General features: G+C 40.8%; 1 protein-coding gene and 3 non-coding genes across 4 annotated transcripts; 3 read left to right on the top strand and 1 right to left on the bottom strand.

Annotated features, from left to right (window-relative positions):
• Positions 1 to 46: 46 nt before the first annotated feature.
• Positions 47 to 13,352, bottom strand: LOC139537681 (L-asparaginase). Its single transcript, XM_071339275.1, has 7 exons — positions 13,078 to 13,352; positions 12,668 to 12,763; positions 11,970 to 12,133; positions 1,687 to 1,770; positions 1,095 to 1,194; positions 825 to 887; positions 47 to 366 (listed from the first exon to the last, which is right to left on the bottom strand). Exons 1-7 carry the CDS (start codon positions 13,186 to 13,188, stop codon positions 184 to 186), a joined length of 801 nt encoding a protein of 266 aa, XP_071195376.1. The 5' UTR covers positions 13,189 to 13,352; the 3' UTR covers positions 47 to 183.
• Positions 13,353 to 15,443: 2,091 nt separating this feature from the next.
• LOC139538099 (small nucleolar RNA SNORA18) lies at positions 15,444 to 15,577 on the top strand. The gene has a single exon (XR_011667672.1). It is a non-coding gene; the product is annotated as a small nucleolar RNA SNORA18 (small nucleolar RNA).
• Positions 15,578 to 16,026: 449 nt separating this feature from the next.
• Positions 16,027 to 16,163, top strand: LOC139538097 (small nucleolar RNA SNORA8). Its single transcript, XR_011667670.1, has one exon. It is a non-coding gene; the product is annotated as a small nucleolar RNA SNORA8 (small nucleolar RNA).
• Positions 16,164 to 16,313: 150 nt separating this feature from the next.
• Positions 16,314 to 16,453, top strand: LOC139538098 (small nucleolar RNA SNORA8). The gene has a single exon (XR_011667671.1). It is a non-coding gene; the product is annotated as a small nucleolar RNA SNORA8 (small nucleolar RNA).
• Positions 16,454 to 16,682: the final 229 nt, after the last annotated feature.

Here is a 16,682-nt window from a genome sequence, read left to right as displayed (position 1 = left end):
CATGGGAAAATGAGCTAAGAAAATAAATGAAGAGCAAACAGCAAAATATAATTCTCAACATTTATCAATTTTGAGTTTAAGCATTTCAGTAGAGGGAGACAAATGAGTTGTAAAATGAAAAAGAGTGAACAAAACTCGATAATTAGGTACTAGATAAGGATAATGGGGCTAATTGTGTCCATGTTATGGGACGAGGGAGAGTTCTACCAGGCCTCTGGCCATCTGCTCCTCCACATTGATCTTGGTTTTCTCGGCCATGAGGTCGGAGGCTTCCTTCTGGGCCTCATTGCTCAGCATCTCCACCAGGGTTTGCAGACCCAGACGCCGAGCATCATCCACCGGCTGGTTGTTGAAGAGGTCGCGCTGCTGCAGTGACAATACAGACACAAATCACTCAGACTGTCCTTTTAGGGGTAGCCACGGATGTGATTGATTATCACAACGTATAGGGTAGACTAAGGCTACTGGTCCATTTGGATAAGTTATAGAAGTGAGAAATTAGAAATGGTATAACAGATTATCACCTCTGAATTACACATTTATCTGAATAAATGTAATTTATTGGACCAAATTCAGTGCATTCGGAAAGTATTCAGACCCCATTCACTTTTTCCACATTACAGCCTTATTCTAAAGTGGATTAAATAAAACATTTTCCTAATCAATCTACACACAATACCACATAATGACAAAGCAAAAACAGGTTTAATCCATTTAAGAATAAGGCTGTAATGTAACAAAATGTGGAAAAGGTTAAGGAGTCTGAATACTTTCCGAATGCACTGTACTATATTAAACCTGGTTGGTTGTGGAGAATTCAAAACCTCAAGACTGGCGCCGTTCCTGATGCAGAACCTGACCATGTCTGGCTGGTTAGTGCAGACAGCCTAGAATAAACCAAAGTTACATGCTTTTTTGTATTCATTGCAGTTCTATCCATCAACATGTTTCATTCTGTATATTGGTGTACTTCAATATCTTTAAAGAATTAGGTCATGCCAGACCACAATGTTATTCTGACAATATCTAAATCATAGTACTGCTAAGTACAAAATCATGTTACAGTGAAGATTTATGGGAAAGTAGAAACCCACCACATGCAGAGGAGTTCTGCCATCGGCATCAGCAAAGTTGAAGCTAACCCCTGCCTGCTTCCACACCTCCATCTGCTTGAAGTCTCCCAAGAACGCAAGGCTGCAGACAAGAGAGGCCTTTAATTACATCTCAAACACGGTGTCATTCCCAATTATTATGTATTCAAAGGTCAGTTCTATGTATGACAGTAAGGAAATCAAACATTTTCATAAAAATGTGATGAATTCAATACATTAAATGTGCAGCCCTTCTACACATAGGGAATTAAGCAGTGATCATTTTCATACAATTATAAGTGCACAAATAGCTCTGAGACGTGACTTTCAATATATGCCAGTGGTCACCAACCCTGGTCACTGCAGGACTAGAGTTGTGCAAGACTTTTGTCCCAGCCTAGTACTAACATACATAATTCAACTAATGAAAGTCTTGATGAACAGTTGATTAGCAGAATCTGGGGGGAACAAAAACCTGCAAATGCCATTGCTCTCCAGGACCAGTGTTGGTGACCACAGCTAGGTTATATGCTGTTTAAGTTAACCATAAGATTCAATACATTCAGTAGCTGGCTACTTCATTTAGCTCACCCACCAACACATCTCAACCCCCAGTTCCAGAGAGGATGTCTCCAGGTGAGCACCCTCACTCATCAGTTGGGAAACAACCTCTATGCTCCTGTACGGACACAATGAAGAGTCATGTTGTTGAGGGACTCCTGGTAAAATACCTTTAGTCTAGCCATTCATCTCAGATGAGGTCTCCCATTTGGAGCTTTAGATACTGATGCATAACAAAAACATGAGGGAAAATCTTTCCTGGAAACGTTTCAAATAATGTGTAAATATATACATTTGCAGTTATTGTATAATTGCCATGCCATTAGTGATAGGGGGGACATGTATACAGTTATATATCGTAAGACAATATTGCAATATTATTTTTGCGCTAGTTGGCTGTACCTGCACCAAAATTCCAGTATTTTTCCTTCATAGCTTGTTCTCTAGGGAGCCAATTTGTTTTCAGCACTTTTATTTCCACGTCAAACTATGTTTACATCCAATCGGTGAAAAATGTTCACGCAAATATTCTAAAATCCACATAAAAACAATATGCATGTCACGACTTCCGCCGAAGTCGGTCCCTCTCCTTGTTCGGGCGGTGTTCGGCGTTCGAAGTCACCAACCTTCTAGCCATCACTGATCCATTTTTCATTGGTTTTGTCTTGTCGTCCTTCACACCTGGTTCCAATCCCATCAATTACATGTTTTGTATTTAACCCTCGGTGTCACGTTCCTGACCTGTTTTCCTTTTTCTTGTATTTATTTAGTTGGTCAGGGCGTGAGTTGGGTCGGTTTGTCTATGTGGTATTTTCTATGTTGGGATGTTTGTGTCCGGCAGGGTATGATTCTCAATCAGAGACAGCTGTCAATCGTTGTCCCTGATTGAGAATCATACTTAGGCAGCCTGGGTTTCACTTGTGTTTTGTGGGTGTTTGTCTTCCGTGTAGTCGTTGTGCCACACGGGACTGTTTGTCGGTTTTCTATTTGTTATTTTGTTTCATTATAGTGTTCAGTTCGATGCTAATAAATTATGGACACTAACCACTCCGCGTATTGGTCCGATCCTTCTCGCCTCTCCTCGTCAGAGGAGGAGGAATTAGAAAGCCGTGACACTCGGTTTCCCCTCATGTCCTTGGCGGAGATTGTTTTATTGTATGTTATGTGCAAGTCATGTGTCGGTGTGGCGGGTTTTGTACCCACTTATATTATTTTTTGGATACATATATTTTTTGTTTTGATTTATGAGAACTTATTAAACGACTCTGTTTATATCAAGTTCGTTTTCCTGCGCCTGACGTCCCTGCCACCGACACGCACACATTACAATGCACATTTTCTCACCAGAGTTGTGTTAACTTTCCATCAAATTACTTTTGCGGTTAAATTCCCAATAAATAAAAAAAACACAAGTTAAATGGGTTTCCATCGAATTTTGAACTCCACTGATCATTTTGTCACATAATGTTATATAGCGAATGTGCCCACTCTGGTATTGGCACGTGTACTCTAACCAACAGCTTGCAGATACAATGCGGGTATTGCCTAAATCAGTGGTTTCCAAACTGTGGGGCGCACCCCGAGGGGTCGGCAGGAGGGGCATGGGGATCTCCCCGAAACAATTTTTTTTACAATTTTTATATACTGTACAGTACCAGTCAAAACTTTGGAAACACATACTCATTCAAGGGTTTTTCTTTATTTTTACTATTTTCTATTCCTGTAGGAATGCTTTTCCAACAGTCTTGAAGGAGTTCCCACATATGCTGAGAACTTGTTGGCTGCTTTTCCTTAACTCTGCGGTCCAACTCATCACAAACCATCTCAATTGGGTTGAGGTCGGGTGATTGTGGAGGCCAGGTCATCTGATGCAGCACTCCATCACTCTCCTTCTTGGTCAAATAGCCCTTACACAGCCTGGAGGTGTGTTGGGTCATTGTCCTGTTGAAAAACAAATGATAGTCCCACTAAAAGCAAACCAGATGTGATGACGAATCACTGCAGAATGCAGTAGTAGCCATGCTGGTTAAGTGTGCCTTGAATTCTAAATAAATCACAATGTCACCAGCAAAGCACCCACACACCACCTCCTCCATGCTTCAGGGTGGGAACCACACATGCGGAGATCATCCGTTCACCTACTCTGTGTCTCACAAAGACATGGCGGTTGGAACCAAAAATCCCCAACTTGGACTCATCAGACCAAAGGACAGATTTCCACCGGTCTAATGTCCATTGCTTGTGTTTCTTGTTCCAATCAAGTCACTTCTTCTTATTGGTGTCCTTCAGTAGTGGTGTCTTTGCAGCAATTCGACCATGAAGGCCTGATTCACGCAGTCTCCTCTGAACAGTTGATGTTGAGGTGTGTCTGTTACTTGAACTCTGAGAAACATTTATTTGCGCCGCAATTTCTGAGGCTAGTGACTCTAATGAACTTATCCTCTGCAGCAGAGGTAACTCTGGGTCTTCCTTTCCTGTGGCGGTCCTCATGAGAGCCAGTTTCATCATAGCGCTTGATGGTTTTTGTGATTGCACTTGATGAAATCTTCAAAGTTCTTGACATTTTCCCAGATTGACTGACCTTCATGTCTTAAAGTAATGATGGACTGTTGTTTCTCTTTGCTTATTTGGGCTGTTATTGCCATAATATGGACTTGGTATTTCACCAACCAGGGCTTCTGTATACCACTTCCTACCCTGTCACAACTGAACTGATTGGAATTTCTTTACTTCTTCATGCATTTGAGCCACAAACTCACTTTTAACATGGCACACCTGTTAATTGAAATGCATTCCAGGTGACTACCTCATGAAGCTGGTTGAGAGAATGCCAAGAGTGTGCAAAGCTGTCATCAAGGCAAAGGGTGGCTTCTTTGAAGAATCTCAAACACTGTTATTACTGTGTTATTTCATAGTTTTGATGTCTTCACTATTATTCTACAATGTAGAAAATAGTAAAATAAAGAAAACCCCTGGAATGAGTAGGTGTGTCCAAACGTTTGACTCGTACTGTATATTGATTAAAGAAAAACGCAGCTCAGGCTTGCTTTCAACTTAGTCTTGGAAGTTGTAATAGCAGAATGTATTTATTTATATTTTTTATTTAACCTTTATTTAACCAGGTAGGCTAGTTGAGAACAAGTTCTCATTTGCAGCTGCGACCTGGCCAAGACAAAGGAAAGCAGTTTGACACATAAAACAACACAGAGTTACACATGGAATAAACAAACAGTCAATAATACAGTAAAAAAGTCTATATACAGTATGTGCAAATGAGGTAGGATAAGGGAGGTAAGGCAATAAATAAACCATGGTGGCGAAGTAATTACAATATAGCAATTAAACACTGGAATGGTAGATGTGCAGAAGATGAATGTGCAAGTAGAGATACTGGGGTGCAAAGGAGCAAGTGTCACGCCCTGACCTTAGAGATCCTTTTTATGTCTCTATTTTGGTTTGGTCAGGGTGTGAGTTGGGGTGGGTATTCTATGTTCTATGATTTGTATTTCTATGTTTTGGCCCGGTAGGGTTCTCAATTAGGGACAGCTGTCTATCGTTGTCTCTGATTGAGAACCATACTTAGGTAGCCCTTTTTTCCACCTGTCTTTGTGGGAAGTTGTCTTTGTTTGTAGGGCACATAGCCTTTAGCTTCACGGTCTGTTTTTGTAGTGTTTATTGTTTTGTTCTGCGTCTTTTTCCCTAATAAAATAAAATGTACGCTCACCACGCTGCACCTTGGTCCGCTTCTTTTAACGGCCGTGACAGCAAGATAAATAAATAAATACAGTATGGGGATGAGGTAGTTGGATGGGCTATTTACAGATGGGCTATGTATAGGTGCAGTGATCTGTGAGCTGCTCTGACAGCTGGTGCTTAAAGCTAGTGAGGGAGATATGAGTCTCCAGCTTCAGTGAGTTTTGCAATTCATTCCAGTCATTGGCAACAGAGAACTGGAAGGAAAGGTGGCCAAAGGAAAAATTGGCTTTGGGGGTGACCAGTAAGATATACCTGCTGGGGCGCGTGCTACGGGTGGGTGCTGCTATGGTGACCAGTGAGCTGAGATAAGGCGGGGCTTTACATAGCAGAGATTTGTAGATGACCTGGAGCCAGTTGGTTTGGAGACGAGTATGAAGCGAGGGCCAGCCAACGAGAGTGTACAGGTCGCAGTGGTAGGTAGTATATGGGGCTTTGGTGACAAAACGGATGGCACTGTGATAGACTGCATCCAATTTGTTGAGTAAAGTGTTGGAGGCTATTTTGTAAATGACATCGCCAAAGTCGAGGATCGGTAGGATGTTCAGTTTTACGAGGGTATGTTTGGCAGCATGAGTGAAGTATGCTTTGTTGCGAAATAGGAAACCGATTCTAGATTTAATTTTGGATTGGAGATGCTTAATGTGAGTCTGGAAGGAGAGTTTACAGTCTAACCAGACACCTAGGTATTTGTAGTTGTCCACATATTCTAAGTCAGAACCGTCCAGAGTAGTGATGCTGGACGGGCGGGCAGGTGCAGGCAGCGATCGGTTGAAGAGCACGCATTTAGTTTTACTTGCATTTAAGAGCAGTTGGAGGCCACGGAAGGAGAGTTGTATGGCATTGAAGCTCGTCTGGAGGTTAGTTAACACAGTGTCCAAAGAAGGCCAGAGGTATACAGAATTGTGATTTCAAAATTGGGTAGTGCATCTTCAGTTTTCCTGTTGTAACATAGCTATTTATAACTTGTCAGAAAGTTCCAGATCAACTAGCCCATGTCAGCTAATATTTTTTTGATTTAGTGGTAATGTTCGAGTCACTTAAATATCACATGAATAGATATGGAAAAATGCATAGAATTGGAAGAAAATGTGCTATAAAACTGCAAAATGTTCTCTGCACCCCATGACAAAATGTGTAGAATTGCAGGAAATAAGCCTTTAACCTGTTACATTTTCTCTCTGCCAAAAAGAGGGGTGTGAACAGTTTGTGTCATGAACAGTGCTTGTGCCAATAGAAATAGACGTGGGGCACAGCTGAAAACTGTTGTTCTGATTAAAGAAGCAATAAAACTGGCCTTCTTTAGACCAGTTGAGTATCTGGAGCATCAGCATTTGTGGGTTTGATTACAGGCTCAAAATGGCCAGAAACAAAGACCTTCCTTCTGAAACTCGTCAGTCTATTCTTGTTCTGAGAAATGAAGGCTATTCCATGTGAGAAATTGCTAAGAAACGGAAGATCTCGTACAACGCTGTGTACTACTCCCTTCACAGAACAGCGCAAACTGTCTCTAACCAGAATAGAAAGAGGAGTGGGAGGCCCCGGTGCACAACTGAGCAAGAGGACAAGTACATTAGAGTGTTTAGTTTGAGAAATAGACGCCTCACAAGTCCTCAACTGGCAGCTTCATTAAATACTACCTGCAAAACACCAGTCTCAACGTCAACAGTGAAGAGGCGACTCCGGGATGCTGGCCTTCTAGGCAGAGTTGCAAAGAAAAAGCCATATCTCAGACTAGCCAATAAAAATAAAAGATTAAGAAGGGCAATGATCAATTAGCCTTTTACAATTATCAACTTGGATTAGCTAACACAACGTGCCATTGGAACGCAGGAGTGATGGTTGCTGATAATAGGCCTCTGTACGCATGTGTAGATATTTCTTTAAAAATCAGCTGTTTCCAGCTACAATAGTCATTTACAACATTAACAATGTCTACACTGTATTTCTGATCAATTTCATGTTATTTAACCTTTCATTGCTACCCATCCCGGATCCGGGAGCATCCTCATCAAAAAAGCTGACTAGCATAGCCTAGCCTAACGCGACAGGGATATCATATAATATAATTTTCATGAAATCACAAGTCCAATACAGCAAATGAAAGATAAACATCTTGTGAATCCAGCCATCATTTCCGATTTTTAAAATGTTTTACAGCGAAAACACAATATGTATTTCTATTAGCTAACCACAATAGCAAAAGACTCAACCGCATATTTTCACAATTTTTCTACCGCATAGGTAGCTATCACAAAACCGACCAAATAGAGATATAATTAGTCACTAACCAAGAAACAACTTCATCAGATGACAGTCTTATAACATGTTATACAATAAATGTATGTTTTGTTCGAAAATATGCATATTTGATGTATAAATCATAGTTTTACATTGCAGCTACCATCAAAAATATCACCAAAGCAGCCAGAATAATTACAGAGAGCAACGTGAAATACCTAAATACTCATCATAAAACATTTATGAAAAATACATGGTGTACAGCAAATGAAAGATAAACATCTTGTGAATCCAGCCAAAATTTTCAGATTTTTTAAGTGTTTTACAGCGAAAACACAATATAGCATTATATTAGCTTACCACAATAGCCAAACACACAAATGCATTTATTAGCAGCAAAAGGTAGCGATCGCAAAAACCAGCAAAAGATATAAAATTAATCACTAACCTTGACCAACTTCATCAGATGACAGTCTTATAACATCAGGTTATACAATACACTTATGTTTTGTTCGAAAATGTGCATATTTAGAGCTGCAAACCGTGGTTATACATTGTGAATGTGTAGCATCGATTCACCAAATTGTCCGGAGCTATTTTGGACACTCACCTAATCTGACCAAAGAACTCATCATAAACTTTACTAAAAAATACATGTTGGACAGCAAATGAAAGATACACTAGTTCTTAATGCAACCGCCATGTTAGATTTTTTAAAATAACTTTACCATAACAAACAGCTTACGTTATAGCGAGACAGCGCACGCAAAAAGGGCGGATAATAGGACTAAACATTTTCCACAGAAATACGAAATAACATCATAAATTGTTCTTACTTTTGCTGAGCTTCCATCAGAATCTTGTACAAGGAGTCCTTTGTCCAGAATAAATCGTTGTTTGGTTTTAGAATGTCCTTCTCTCCTGTCGAATTCGCTCCACAAGGCTAGCCAATGTTGATGACGTTCCCAATTTCTCTCGACGCAGAGAACGGAAAACTCCAAAAGTCCCATTAAACGTTGAATAAACTGATGAAACTCGGTTGAAAAAAACTACTTTATGATGTTTTTCTAATATGTATCAAATAAAAACAAAGCCGGAGATATTAGCTGTGTATACCGAACGCTTATCATAAGACAATAGGGAGGTGCTTCCCGCGCCTAGGTAGAGAAAGGAAATTCTGGACACGTCATTCCAAGAGCTCTTGTTCGACCTCAGATCAAGCTAGACACCCCATTCCACCTTCCACTGCCTGTTGACATCTAGTGGAAGGCGTATGAAGTGCATGCTTAACCATAAATATAAGGCAATTCAATAGGCAGGCCCTGGAACAGAGCATCGTTTTCAGATTTTTCACTTCCTGTCTGGAAGTTTGCTGCAAAATGAGTTCTGTTTTACTCACAGATATAATTCAAACAGTTTTAGAAACTTGAGAGTGTTTTCTATCCAATAGTAATAATAATATGCATATTGTACGATCTAGAATAGAGTACGAGGCAGTTTAATTTGGGCACGATTTTTTCCAAAGTGGAAACAGCGCCCCCATATTGACAAGAAGTTTTTAATGGACAAAAAATGTGATTTTCTTTCAAAAACAAGGACATTTCTAAGTGACCCCAAACTTTTGAACGGTAGTGTAAATATTGATGTTTTTTACATTGGATATATTTACCATATCATATGGAGACAGAAACATAAACCTTTTACCTTATCATAAGTAGACTTAATTGCAAATGATTAAATCCTTCCAATAGAAATAAAAATAGAAATTTAGTTCCGAATTGAACTTTAATTAAATGAGTTGACTCTTCACATGAGATGATTTCACTGAACAACAAAAGAAAGGGAAAATTGAAGGATGATCCATCACATCTCCCAAAAACGTCTAGAAACTAAAGCTTTGGTTGTCTTCCTCTCAGGCCTCCATGTCTTCTCCCTGGACCTCCTCAATGTCCACCTCTTGAACATCAGACTCTGAGGCCTCATCTTCACGGTCACTTTCCAACCTTGTTGAGGATTGCTCGTTGTCAGGCTCAAAAAGCCTCAAATTTGCCAAGATGGCCACCAATTTTTCAACCCTTGTATTTGTCAGCATGTTGCGTGCTTTGGTGTGTGTATTCCCAAACAAGGACCAGTTGCGCTCTGAGGCAGGTGATGTTGGTGGGATTTGGAGGATGATGGAGGCAACAGGGGAAAGAGCCTCAGATCCACAAAGTCTCTCCACTAGGTTGCTGATGAGATATGTTGGCACGACTGCCATATTGCATCTCCATCCCAAAGCCCTTGCTTGGAAGTGTAATTCGCCAGACTGCCAAGAACCATGCCCTCATCCAGGCCAAGGTGGCGAGACACGATAGTGATGACTCCATAGGCCTTGTTGATCTCTGCACCAGACAGGATGCTCTTGCCAGCATACTTGGGGTCCAACATGTACGCTGCGGCGTGTATGGGCTTCAAGCAGATGTCTTCACGCTTTTTGATGTACTTCAGAACTGCAGTTTCCTCTGCTTGGAGCAACAGTGAAGTGGGCAGGGCAGTACGGATTTATTCTCTTACATCTGCAAGCAGAGTCTGAACATCAGACAGGATGGCATTGTCTCCCCCAATCCGTGCAATGGCTACTGCTATAGGTTTCAGGAGTTTCAAGCTGCTTACCACTCTCTCCCAAAATACATAATCCATGAGGATCCTCTTGATGGGGCTGTACATATCGGCAGACTATAATATGGCCATTTCTTGGAGACTCCTTCCCCTCCAGGAGACTGTCAAACATGATGACAACACCAACCCAACGGGTGTTGCTGGGCAGCTTCAATGTGGTGCTCTTATTCTTCTCACTTTGCTTGGTGAGGTAGATTGCTGCTATAACTTGATGACCCTTCACATACCTAACCATTTCCTTGGATCTCTTGTAGAGTATATCCATTGTTTTCAGTACCATGATGTCCTTGAGCAGATTCAATGCTTGAGCAGCACAGCCAAAGGGTGTGATGTGAGGGTAGGACTCCTCCACTTTAGACCAAGCAGCCTTCATGTTCGCAGAATTGTCTGTCACCAGTGCAAATACCTTCTGTGGTCCAAGGTCATTGATGACTGCCTTCAGCTCATCTGCAATGTAAAGACCAGTGTGTCTGTTGTCCCTTGTGTCTGTGCTCTTGTAGAATACTGGTTGAGGGGTGGAGATGATGTAGTTAATTATTCCTTGCCCACAAACATTCGACCACCCATCAGAGATGATTGCAATACAGTCTGCTTTCTCGATGATTTGCTTGACCTTCACTTGAACTCTGTTGAACTCTGCATCCAGCAAATGAGTAGATAAAGCATGTCTGGTTGGAAGGGTGTATGTTGGGCGAAGAACATTCAGAAAGCTCTTCCAATACACATTGCCTGTGAGCATCAGAGGTGAACCAGTTGCATACACAGCTCGAGCAAGACAATCATCAGCATTTCTCTGACTTATATTCCTCCATTGAGTAAAAAAAACTTCTGATTCCAGTAGTACCATGAGCTGTTGCTATCGATAAGGTGTCTGATTCCTAATTTTCACCTCGAATAGAAGTAGAGGGACTTTTGTCAGAGGTTGCTTGTTGTGAGCGCTGAGGGAACTTTATGCACTTGGCCAGATGATTATGCATCTTTGTTGCATTCTCCACATATGATTTGGCACAGTATTTGCAAATGTACACAGCTTTTCCTTCTACATTAGCTGCAGTGAAATGTCTCCACACATCTGATAGTGTTCAAATTGTTAACAAGTTGAAAATTATTTAAACTCTTTGCTGTAGGCTATTATTTACTATTTAACAAAAAATCATGTATGTCATATAAAATATATTCACCCCACCCAGTATTGTAATCAAAACTGACCAGAAAGCATGTAGTCCTTGACTCAGACAGTGTAGTAGTGTGGGCTCAATAGCATCTCATTAGTGTGCAAGATCTGGAGAATCAGCTGTACATGTGATGGAAGAGTGCACTACACATGTGATGGAAGAATGCACTGTTCATGCAGAGGATTGCAATTCCATTGAATTGTGGATAGTTTAACCAAAATATGCCACAAGCCCTAGAATTGCCTTATGTGTATCCCACAAAAAAGGTTCACTGTTATAAGCTAACTTCTTTGATGAATTTAAGCAAAATTCCCCAATATCCCAGGCTTAACTTCCCATGGAACATTTCCTGGAAAGTTTCCGACATTTTGCAACCCTACTCACTACTGTAAATTGCTCTGGATAAGAGCATCTGCTAAATGACTAAAATGCAAACACCACTGGGCCCCACCAGACACAGATAATCGAAGATTGAGGTTTGTTTTCTCACTTGCAGCGAATGCCATCTCGGAGAGCAGTTTCTCTCGCAAAATCCCTAACGTTGACATCTGCTCCCTTCTTCAGCAGGAATCTGACAGTCTCGACATCCCCCTCACCAGCAGCCAGGTGGAGAGGTGTCCTCCCATGTCCGTCTGACACAGACACATCAGCTCCCTAAAGCATGACAGTCAACATTTTGGGATGAATTTCCTAAGTATCAATACTTATGTCAACCGAATTAAATTCCTCTAAATGATGATACAGTAGCAATGCTTTCATGAACTAACGTTATTACCACAAATAAGTAAGTACTACTAGCTAGGCTAATAGTAGTTACTTATATAACTGTAGTGAATTCGGGAGATAACCCCGACTGGGGACTTGAACCTGGGTCCAATGACCGTCAAACCAACGCCTTAACAGTTAAGCCAAGAGGTCCAAACCCCTTGTAGAGGTCGCTACATTACCCCCTTAGGGTTAGGGTTAGGGTTACCCTTCGAGAGAGGGTGTCCCCATACTTCTCTATATCAATTGTAACGTGGCTCAAAACATCATAGGAAAAAAGCTATATAGCTATATAGCTTTTTTCCCATATATATATAGCTATATAGCTTTTTTCCCATATATATATATAGCTATATATATATATAGCTATATATATAGCTATATATATATATTGGTCGATAATAATACTCTGGGTAACGTTACCTGTTGTAAGTGTCCCTCAAGACCAACAATGTCTCCTTGCAAAGCAGAGGCATTCAACAGCATGGGGAAAATGGCAAGCTGGCACACCTTCATCTCCTACGGTTAGTACAAGAAAGTGAACCTTACAATTGAGTTAGGACAATAAAATGAACCTTGCAAAAGGCTATATTCCATGTAGTATCATGGATTATAGTTTCATATTGATATTGATTGACTTGACTGAAGAACAGACAGTTCACCAATAACGTTGTACTTTTGACCGACTGTGATTGATGCATCCAACGGTTAGCTAGCTGGCTAGAAGCTGACATAGTTCAGCGCTAACGCTAGCTAGTTAGCCGTTACTTACTACTCTATAACGTTATATTGGTTTACTAGCGAACTTTAGTTTGCTGGCTAAACACACCAACCTTTGCCATATCATCAGTCCCCAACCATCCCAGACGGATGGATGATGCCACAGCTGACCAAAATCTGTAAACTTCTTCAGTGATCTTTCCTTTTGAATGATAAATACCCATAGTGGCGAATTACTAAGCTTTCGCAATATAAACTTTTATTGAGAGGCAACACCACTACAAGGCCTGTCAGGGGGTTCAAAATAATGAAATTATTCACTAACATTAAAAATAAATGAATGGTTTCCCGGGTTCGAAAGTTCCCACCCGTCACGTGACATAGCACATGCATATCAAACAGATGTGATTTGTTTACTTGTTGAACGTATTGTAATTAACATCATTAACGTAACTTCTTGAGCATAGCATTCAAAGTGTTCACAAATGCAAGTATTATCATTTATATTAATTGAATGTTTCCCGTTTCTCGTCTGTATGAGAAAATAGTACCTAGCATTCTTGCGGCAAAATATCCACGACTATGATTGGTTGTGGTGGTATGCCGTAAAGAGTTTTCTGCTAGCGTTGTCTTATAAATACTCTTCGGACTCGACTATGATTGGTTGTGGTGTTATGCCGTAAAGCGTTTTCTGCCAGCGTTGTCCTATAAATACTCTTCGGACTCCTTCAACGGTCTCATTTCGTCAGTCTTCAGGATCGGGTTGGTAAATTAGCATGCTGACATGCTCTGTCGACGGTGCTGCTTAATTCAGTAATGAAGGTACAATTGAATTACAGAGTAATGTATTAATCCACGTTGTGCGTTCAATGTTTAGAAACTTATCTTAGTTTCTTTTTTTTCTCTAAATATTTGCTATTTCTGTTTTCTTAACTGCGTTGTTGGTTAGGGGCTTTTTAAGTAAGCATTTCACTGCTGTTGTATTCGGCGAATGTGACAAATACAATTTGATTAGTTGTGATATTGCTGCCCTGCCACGCGGTGTTGCAAATGGCTCGCTAATGTTAGCTCGTTAACGTTTGCAAAAGAGTCATCAAACTACAAGTAGCTAACTATTTTGTCCTGGTTTGTCTATTGGCTAATAACTTGCATATTGTAGTGGTTTTGACTAGACTGTTTTTGTTTCTAGTCTGTTAGCAGGCCATCTAATGTAAGCAAACAGGCCCGACGATAACTGGCTAGCTAAATGCCATGTGCACCGCTACTTATGGAGTTTCCTAGATTCAATGGGTGAATTTCATCGATGTGAAATGGCTATAGAACTGTCGGGTTTGCTTTCATCTTTACAGATTAATTGTATTGGTGACAATGAGGCCCGTAACATCCTCGCTAGTTAATTCATCTGCTAGGTAACTTCATTAATGTTTATCTAGAACTAAAGGTCTTTACCCAAACTAATGTAAACTATTTGCGAATATTGCTAGTAACGCTAATTTACCGTTAAAATACAATCTGACATTGGATTTAAACAGAACTATGGGCGTCTAACGTTATTTTATGATTTTGCTTCACATGCCTTATTCCCTCAACCTTGATAATTGCAGGAAATGACCGGCCCAACATTTGGCTATCTTGAGTTGAGCCAGAAGCTGTTCCATGTGGTAAGACTTTTCCTATCTTACATTTCCTGTCTTTGTAAGCACCGTGCCAGTTGGGGCCTTGACATCGTGGGCCTTAGTGCTGGAGCAGTGCACATAGCAATCCATTCTCTTGCAACCCACTGCTGTGTTCACCTAGCAGCAGTGTTACTTATGAGACTGGACATTTATTTATCTTTAACTAGGCAAGTCGGTTAAGAAAATTTACAATGATAGCCTGCTAAACGGCTTCCTGCTTGGATGGGGCTGGGACTAGAAATAAAATATTATTGACAAGACACCATATTGTGGCAGCAACACATGACAACACAATCAATTTGTAAATGTATTATTACAAAGTATTTGCTATTTATCCGGTGCCTTCATCTTTCAGGGAAGAGCTTAATATGAAGATGTATAATTCAAGCTCAAACTCAGGTATGTTTGATCACCTTAAGCTTGATATATTAATGGTAGTAATGATGATTGGCTTAAATGTTCAACTGCTCTGAATTGTGATTAAGGTATGCCTTTCTGAACGAACCAGGGATGTAAATGCTGCAAACACGTGTTCATATTCATTGAATTCACTACTATCCATTGCTTCAACAGCTTCAAGGGGCAACTGAGTTGCCCTGAATACCCAAGAGTTCCTGAGCGTATGGTCATTGGCCTTGTGTCATGTTAGTTTGTATTTCCAAGATCTAATTGCGTTAAATCAAATAACCTTGGCATGCACTTAGTTTTATAGTGCATGGTTACTTTCACCACTTGCAATGCCTAGTTCGCTATATTGATATAATCCTCAGTGCTTCATATTTAAAGCTTCCTGTGCTATATGTACTGAGGCCTATCCCGACAGACTCCTCACTGTGGGCCTTAGTCGTTGGAAATGCCTCAAAGAACAAATTTGTGGTTTCGCTTTACCCACGGGGCTACTGCCATTAGCCCTGTGGGATATTACTACAGAACAAATACTCAAAATTGCAGCTCTGTTATAATTTAAAGTGAAACTGTTTCTAATGATCTGCTTCTCTGGTATAGGTCTACCAAATGGCCACAAGGTGGCTCTCAAGCCCAGATGCACAACGTCCCTTTGGTGAGTATTGAGGGCTGACTATATAGTAGACTGGTCAATATTCTTAGTCTAGCAGGTGCCAAACATTTAATGGCACGTCTTCATTTGCGCCCGTCTCAGTGGACTCTTCCATTACGAAGGCCGTGGGGATGGGACATAACTAGCGCACTAACTGAATTTCTTATCTGCAATGTCTGTTCGTTCACTGGAATTTCTGTTAATTAGTTCAATATTAGTCTTAAACGGAACCCAAAACCCGAACTGCAGACAATCTGAGAAACTTGGGTTTCACTCATGGGATTAGTTTCTAATCCCTGGGGTATATGGGAGGGATAGACTATGATCAAAGCACTGCATGGTATCTGCAGCCAGCTGCTACTCCGGTTGGACTGTTCATTAGTCAGTGCAAGATAAACTCGGCATATGGCATCGTTGGTCTCCATGTCTTTGTGTGTGGCGTCCTGGTATATCTGTCGAGACACTTCACTTCTCATTAAGTTTACATCATTGAACTTCCAGTATGCCAATTTAATCTGTGTTCTCTTGACAGGCCTGTTGTATCGTGTGCCATGGGCTCTGAAGGTAATGATTTAAGTGAATATGTGTACAGTCGCTAGCAGAGGGCCCACTGAGTAGCACTGTATGGTATCTGCAGCCAGCCTTCACCACGGGCTGTTCTGTTCATAAAACAGTGCAAGATCAACTCTGCATATGGCATCGTTAGGCTTTGGGCTGGTCTGTGCCTGGCGCCCTGGTATTTGTGCTGAGACAACACTTTCCCCCTCAGGATACTCCCTGACAATGATTCCCCAAATTGAGTGTCAATGTCTCAATGTAATTTTTCTGGTCATTTAGATTATGGTCAATTGTGTATTAAAGGCTAAGAATACTGGCCATGATGTGTGATAAATGCCCTGCTGGAGTCTTTAATGTATTGAGTAATTAAGCGTTGACTTCACTTCAGGTACACCAGGACTGGTCTTTTGATGTTCCAGTACACCAG

Source organism: Salvelinus alpinus, chromosome 13 (genome assembly GCF_045679555.1).
Source record: "Salvelinus alpinus chromosome 13, SLU_Salpinus.1, whole genome shotgun sequence".
In the NCBI taxonomy this organism is placed as follows: domain Eukaryota; kingdom Metazoa; phylum Chordata; class Actinopteri; order Salmoniformes; family Salmonidae; genus Salvelinus; species Salvelinus alpinus.
Note: the sequence above shows the minus strand (reverse complement) of the source record. Positions and strands in the feature narration are given on the sequence as shown.